Source organism: Phacochoerus africanus, chromosome 2 (assembly GCF_016906955.1).
Source record: "Phacochoerus africanus isolate WHEZ1 chromosome 2, ROS_Pafr_v1, whole genome shotgun sequence".
Lineage (NCBI taxonomy): Eukaryota > Metazoa > Chordata > Mammalia > Artiodactyla > Suidae > Phacochoerus > Phacochoerus africanus.
Window position 1 is genome coordinate 265,927,330 of NC_062545.1, and position 8,409 is coordinate 265,935,738.

Consider the following 8,409-nt stretch of genomic DNA (forward strand, 5'->3'; position numbering starts at 1 on the left):
TCTCCAAACACTACCTGCCCCAATGTGCTCACTCCTGAATGGCAGCAGGACATTTTATGGGAATTGCTTCATAGTCTGAAAAAGACAACAGTCAAGTTCTGACTGAGAAGTTTAGGGCTAATCTTTCACTCAAATGTGTTGCTGTGTGGTCACTAATTAAATATTTCTCTTTATTTGAATTTTTTGGAACATCTGTAAGATCTTCAGTAAAGGATCTCAATTTCTTAACAACTATGTGTTCTTGAGAAAGAGGACTCTGGTGCTAATGGCAGAGGGAGGTTTGAACTAAAAAAAAAAAGCTTAGGTTTCCTGAGACAATGAACTTTATAAATTATGGAAGCTATCATTAGTGAATTTATTTAATATATTCTATGTAATGTTCATATTCTTTTTATTTTGTCTTTTTTTTTGTCTTTTTTTTTTGCTATTTCTTTGGGCCGTTCCCATGGCATATGGAGGTTCCCAGGCTAGGGGTCGAATCGGAGCTGTAGCCACCGGCCTACGCCAGAGCCACAGCAACGTGGGATCCGAGCCGTGTCTGCAGCCTACACCACAGCTCACGGCAACGCCGGATCATTAACCCAATGAGCAAGGGCAGGGACTGAACCTGCAACCTCATGGTTCCTAGTCAGATTCGTTAACCACTGCACCACGACGGGAACTCCAATGTTCATATTCTAATGCGATTTATGTACTTGGCTGAGCATGAAAAACCTGGCACATAAATAGAGGAAGTGGAACAGCTAAATATCTTCCAGGCCACCTCCCCCAAACTGAGTGATTGGTGGGAGATAGTGGTAAAAGCCAGGCATGCCTGTGCAAATAAAAAGGCTTTTGCAAAAGGAGGGTGTTTCCTGGATGCTGATGGCTTCTTGAAAATTGGAGGTGGACATAGTGAGAGCTATGGCAAGGACTTTGATGTTGGGCATCAGGTATCCCTGTGTTCCATTAGGTTGTTATACAGCTATTATTATTATTATTATTTATGCTTTTTAGGGCCATAGTCACAGCATATGGAAGTTCCAGGATAGGGTTCAAAGTGGAGCCTCAGCTGCCAGATCACACCACAGCCACAGAAATGCAGCATCCAAGCTGCGTCTGTGACCTACACCACAGCTCATGGCAGTGAAAGAACCTTTAACCCACTGAGCAAGGCTAGGGATCGAATTCACATCCTCATGAGTACTAGTGAGATTCATTTCCCCTGCACCCCACTGAGGCCTTCTCTATCGTTTTATCTTTAAGGCCAAAAGACTTGTATTCAGCTTCAGTTTCTTCCTGCTTATCTTGACTGTGGCAAGTTGCTTATCCAGGACATAATGGGCATTTCAGTGAGGAACCTGGCCATGTGGGGAAAAGAATTAAGAAGGAAGGGAAAAGGTGTTGAGTCCTGCGAATTCACACTGTGATGACACTTTGGTGTTGGGGGAAGTAAATCTGTTTTACAAATTCTTCTGTTCCCACCTGCCACAACCTATTCTCCCTGATCTCAAATTGAAGAAGCCCCACAGGGCTTTTCACTGTCTCTCACACACATTACAGTGTTCAATTCTTTTACTTGCTTGGATGGTTTCCACAATTGAAACACTCTATTTCCTTGTCCTTTTAACTTTCATCTGTCAAAATTCAATTCATGCTTAGGAAATATTTAACAAGTCTTTCCTTATACTCTATGGAGCACATGTAACATCTTACAAAAATGAACAGGATTCTCTAGTTCCTTGAGTATTGACCATTGTCAAATTTATGGAAGAGCTGTTTGGATATAATTTTTCCCACTATTTGGGTGGCAGAAACTTTTCTTCCGAAATATGGATTCCTAGAAGTAACTAGCCTGGGACTGATCATATATCCAGTCAAGGTCACTGTGGAAACCAAATGATCCTGCTTCCAGGTCAGTGCTCTCACTGGTGTTCAACACCCCCTCTTATCACCTCTTTGGGTTCCATGTGAAAATGCATAGGAAGGAAGGATAATCTGATCACCTCTTAGGTCACCTCCCAGTTGTGACATTCTATCATGTTCTTTCTATGAGTGAATTATGTCCCTTAGTTTCCTCAACCCCCCCTTCATATCTTTTTTCCTCAGGCTGTAGCTGAAAGGGCTCAGCATGGGTGTCACTGTCATGTACACAACTGTGGCCACCCAGCCCTTGACCACTGAGGACATGGACAGAGGTCTAAAATAGACATAAATGACACTTCCATAGAACAGAACAACCACAGAGAGCTGGGAGCCACAGGTAGAGAAGGCCTTCCACTTCCCGCCTACAGAGGGGACTCTGAGCAATGTGATGATGTTTCTCAGGTAGGAGAAGAGAATGCAGAGGAAAGGGGTTGCAATGACAGCCAGGGTCTCAGTCATGAACATCTTCTGGATGGAGGAGGTGTCAGAGCAGGACAGCTTTAGCACAGGCTGGGTATCACAAAAGAAGTACTTGATGGTGTGGGAGGCACAGAAGGACAGGCAGGACATGAGTAGCACATGCAGCATGGAGTGCAGGTGAGAGATGGTGCAGGAACCTAGCAGCAGGAGGAGGCAGTGCTGTGGGCTTATAGCCATGTCATAATGGAGGGGGTTGCAGATGGCCACCAGCCTGTCTATAGCCATAGAGGCCAGCAGGTAGCTGTCAGTGTTTGCAAAGGCCATGAAGAAGTACATCTGGACCAGGCAGCCCACTTAGGAGATGGACTTTGTCTCTGAGAGTAAGGTCACCAGCATCTTGGGCACAATGACTGTGGTGAAGCAGATGTCCATGAAGGACAGGTTGCTGAGGAAAAAGTACATAGGGGTGTGGAGCCAGGCGTCAGAGTTGATGGCCAGGATGATGAGTACATTGCCCACCAGGGTGACCAGGTACATGATGAGGAAGACAGCAAAGAGGGGTTTCTGGAGCCAAGGGTTGGAAGAGAGGCCCAAAAGGATAAAATCTGACATGCTGCTTCTGTAGTTCTTTGTCTCCATGTTCTTGAATTCCTGGACAGCCTTTGGAGGAGCTCTGGGAGAGATGTGAAGGGCAGTTTGGCCTGAGCTTTTCTCTGCCTTCCAGCCTATAAGAAAAGAATTTCAATGATCTTTTTTAGGTTATTATTTCGGGAAAGTACAGAGATCAGGGGGCAAAATCCAACAAGTGTAATTTTCAACAATTCCAAGATGCTCCCTACATGAGATACTAAATTTTTCCCAGATGTTGTTAGGAACTTCTAAGTTGCCTAATTTTTCTGAGTTTTTCTCAATACTCTTTCTAAAGATTCTTTTGAGGTTGCTTCTTGACTGATACCCTGGCCCCCCTCTTCCTTTTTGCTCCTGTCTTGTCTTGGCGAAGGGGCTGCTGAGTCACGCCTTGAATCAGGATGCTTTTATACAGTGGGTCTCCATGGATGAGGTCCTCTCACCATGATCCTCTCCTACTCCTACATCCAGAGGTGATGGTTCATGTGGTCATGGGGATGGGACATAAGTAATATTGGATGTAATCAATTCTCTTTGGTCCCAGGGAGTTCACATGTGACTTTCTTATGGCTTCAGAGCAAAACCAGCTTGATATTTATTTAATCATTTCTATTTGGTTAACAGTGATCTGGACACTTGAAGCCTAAGTGTTTGGTTGAGGAATACCACTCAAAATAGGAATGGAATTAACCACTGAACAACACAGGTGTACCATGCAGATCCAGTGATAGGCAGATTTTTTCAATAAATATATAGTACAGTACTACTTCATCTCTGGGTTGGTTGAATCTGTGAATGCAGAAATAGTGGATTTGGAGGGCTGACTGTGAAATTAAATGTGAATTTTTGACTGCAGGAAGGTTTCGTGTTTCTTATCCCCATATTCTTCAAGGGTCTACTGTCCTCCAGGGAATAGCCTATGGTATGAGTTTATTCCTTTAAATCCATATTTCTACTGATTAAAAACTTTGAATGTTTCATTCTGAATATTCCAATAATATGGGATTATAACCCTTTGAATATAAGAGTCCCATCCCCACCAATACCATGGAAAGAGGAGGCGCAGATGGCCTCCGTTACTGCTATTGTGTCACATTGCTCAGATGGTGGTCTAAGCCATTGAAGAAGCAAAATGAATGAAAAGGAGGCATAGGTGTCAGATAAAGTGAAACTGACACTTAAAAAAGTGATTGGATTTTCCATCTAGAAAATCCAAGAGAAACATGTGAACTCTTTACAAACCTATGAAGATTTCACTGATGTCTAGATACAAGGTAAGTATACAATTATTGATACTTTGCATGTATTAGAAATATATATATATATATAATGTTTCAATTGGCAATGGGTTGAAAGTCTAAAATAGAATTAGGAATCAACCTGAGAAGGAGGGACAAATAGGTGAGAATAACTTCTGTTACAGGACTATAACGGAATAGAAAATATGATCAGAATAAGTGGAAATACTATACTCCAAAAATGGAAGATTCAGTATTTCAAATGTCTGTTCTTATTCTCCACAGGTACATTATATCACACAGTATTTGGATTCCTCTGTCTGACTTATTTAACTTAGCACAGTGCTTTTAAGGTCCATTCATGTTGTCATACATGGTAGGCTTTCCTTCTTTCTCATGATTGAATCTAAAAAAGACAAATTCCTGGAAACAGAGAGCAGAATGGTGGTGGCCAGGGGCTGACGGGTGTAGGAAATGGGGAGATGTCAGTCTGAGTCAAAGGTACAAACTTCCAATTAATAAGATGTGTAAGTTCTAGGGATCCATAATGGTGCATGGTGACTACAGTTAACAACACTATATTATATATTAGAATTTTAATAAAAGAGTAGATTATTCACATTTTCATTTAAAATGCATTTTTGGGAGTTTCCATCATGGCTTAGTGGTTAATGAATCTGACTAGGAGTCATGAGGTTGCAGGTTCGATCCCTGGCCTTGCTCAGTGGGTTAAGGATCCCGTGTTGCCTTGAGCTCTGGTGTAGGACACAGACGCAGCTCAGATCCCGCATTGCTGTGGCTCTGGCATAGGCCAGCTGCTATAGCTCTGATTAGACCCCTAGACTGGGAACCTCCATGTGCAGCAGATGCAGCCCTAGAAAAGACAAAAAACAAAAAATAAAATAAAATATTTTTATGAGATGTCATTGACATATAACATTGTGTAAATTAAAGTGAACAACATGTTGATTTGATGCATATTTATATTGCCCTATAATTACCAGCAGAACATTAGTTAATGCCTCTGTCACCTCAGGTAATAATCAGTTCTTTCTTTGGCCTGGGGATAACTAGGGTCTAGACTCTTAGCTACTTTTGATGTGCATATCTAATTTAGCGTTGTTGTCTATAATCACAATAAGTGATCTCCAGCACTTACTGATCTAATGTTTTCACTTTTGTACTTTTAAACAGCTTTTTCCCAGTTCCCCCAATTCCCATCCCTGGTGACCACCATTCTTCATAAGAGAGTAGATCTTAGATGTTCTCACCACACACACATCCACAGAGATAATGGTGTGAGGTGATGGAGGTGTTAACTAACCCTACTGTGGCAATCATTTTGCAGTTAATGTGTGTCAAGTCATCACATTGTACACCTTAAATTTATACAGTGTTACATGTCAATTATATCTCAAGAAATCTGGACATAAAGTCAATTCTCAATTTAATCAAATTCATGTCCTCTACAACAACACACCAAGGGAGTTTAATGGGCCTTAAGTGGTCCTTCTCAAAGTTATCGACATGAATAAAGGGCCAAGGAAAGGTGAGATCATTTTGAAAATACTAGACTAATGACAGATGACTTTTCTAATGGAAAATCCAAGCACATAATAATGGAAAACAATAAGATAATTGTACACACAGAGAAAAATAAATCAATGGATTGACAGAAAGAATTTTATGTACCTGCATTTATGTATGTATATAGATCTAGATATGCATAGAACTCAATATGTAATATTTATTTCATAGCAAGGGAGAAATAATGAACTATGAAAGGAGAGACATTTATGACACTGGCTGAACATTTGGAAAAAATAAGGCTCGATTTCTCTCTAACCTGAACATAGAAGTGAAACTCACATGAATCAATTATCTAAATGTAACCAATCCAATCCATAAAATATATCCGCCCCAAATAAAGGGAACATTTTTTATGGTCTCAGATTGGGGATGCCATTCCAAGGAAAGAAAGAAAATGCAGGGTCAATGAAAGACAAAATGCTTTAATGTGAAAATTAGACCAATAGAGACCCTAAGAAAATGTAAAATAGAAACTCTAGACTCCAAGAAAATATCTATAACACATTCGCCAAAGAAAACATATAAGATGTTCAACCTCATTGGTGATTGGAAAATATAATTTAGACTTAAGTACAATTATCATTCATTGGAGTGGCTGTAATTTTTTTTAATACCCAAGGAGAAAAAGACCCTCACATACTCTGGTAGTGAGGAGGTTATCAAAATAGACTCTTTGATAGTTTCCATCAGATCTGAAACCTGCCTCTCCTTATCCAATAATTCACTTATAGAAGTCTGTCCTTTAAAAACAATCATATATGTGTAGCACAAAATTATATACACATATTTTATTGTAGCATTCATTATCATACCACATAAAACAATGCAAACAAATGAACAAAACAACCCACAGATAATGCAACCTAAATATCCACAAATGAACAAAACACCCCACAGATGAATGAAACAACCACAGATAATGCAACCTAAATATCCACAAATAGTTGAATTATTAAAATAATTTATAGTGAATTAGCCTTACTTCATATCACACACTCTAAAGAGTTTAAATGAGTAATGCTAGTAAATATTTATTTACTCAATAGACACACTGAGCTAAGTCTTTACATGTCTTTTATCATTTTATTGTCTCCAAATACTAAGAGATAGGCACCATAATATTACTATTTTACAGATTAAAAAAATGAGTTTAGCAAAATTAAACAACTTAGTAGCAGAGCTGGTATTTGAGTTCAGGCCATCTGATGGCAGAGCAGGAGTGATTCCTCGCTGGGCTATATCAACCCTGTTACACTACTGTCTGTGATATTATAAGTGACAAAAACAAGTTGCAGAACAATGGATATAGAATAATCTCATTTGTCCAGAAAGATGTCCCCTTTCTATGCTGTATTTGTGTGGTGTGTGTGTTTCTGTGGTTTCCTTGTCTCCTGAAGTGAGAGGGAGGGAGTGGGGATGGGGGATTTCCTTCTATATTTAACTTTTAAAAACTAAGGGGCACATGTTTCTTTTATTAATTTTATAATGAAAAGGTGAAAATTCCCCAAAATTCCACTGCCCACAGAACTAGAGATGTGGACATATTTTAAAGTTTTTTTATCTGCCTGGATGTATACACATCTTATATTCAGAAATGGGGTCATTTATCCATAAAACGTTTTCCTCCCATCACAGAGAGTGTTGAAATGGATGTTTGTGTATGTAAATATTTTGCATTCAGGAGAGGTTTCTGTGGCAGCACACAGTATATTCTTGGAGATGGACAGCTGAGTTGGAGTTAAGAATGCAGAGGGTTTTTTTTGTTTTTCTTTTTGTTTTTGTTTTGCAATTTAGGGCTGCATTTGCAGCATATGGAGGTTCTCAGGCTAGGGGTCGAATGGGAGCTACAGCTCCTGGCCTATGTCACAGCTCACAACAATGCCAGATCCAAGCTGCATCTGTGACCTGCACCACAGCTCATGGCAATGCTGGATCTCTGACCCACTGAGTGAGGCCAGGGTTTGAACTTGCATCTTCATGGATACTAGTTGGATTCATTTCTGCTGAGCCACAATGGGAACTCCTGGAACATAGACAATTTTAGTAGGTACCCCCAATCTGAGGCAATTATCCTTTATCCTACTCTTGGGAAATGTATTGATTTTGCTCTGGACTCTTTCCCCCTGTCTTTCCCTTTGTCTTGTAGTGTCAGTTCTGGGAGTTTGTTTTCCCTGGTGGTGAAAGGCTATCCAACCCTCCTGGGTCCTGAACTTGGCATTCCTCAGATCTATGTGACATTTCTCAAAAGAGTAGGGACCCTCCTTTCCATTTAGCTGAAAGTGATAACACTGTATATTTCCTTATGCCTTGGGCAGGTCTATTCCCCTCAAAGTACCATCAGTTAAGATAGGGGTGTTTTAACTTTCTGCCTGCTGACTCCTGTTATTGGAGACTCAAATGACATTTGTATATTACCATGTACCATCACCACAGCAAATTGTGTGCATGAAATCAATTATACTTTAATAAAACTATAAAAAAGGAGTTCCTGTTGTGGCTCAGCAGGTTATAAAACCAACCAGTATGCATGAAAGTGTGAATTCAATCTCTGGCCTTGCTCAGTGGTTAAGGATCCCAAGTTGTTGTGAATTGTGGCGCAGTTTGCCTATGTGGCTTAGATCCTGCATTT

General features: G+C 40.1%; 1 protein-coding gene across 1 annotated transcript; it reads right to left on the reverse strand.

Moving 5' to 3' along the window:
* Nucleotides 1–2,028: 2,028 nt before the first annotated feature.
* Nucleotides 2,029–3,017, reverse strand: LOC125121378 (olfactory receptor 1L4-like). The gene is given in 1 exon segment (XM_047769608.1): nucleotides 2,029–3,017. A coding segment is annotated over 1 exon segment (936 nt). The 5' UTR covers nucleotides 2,965–3,017.
* Nucleotides 3,018–8,409: the final 5,392 nt, after the last annotated feature.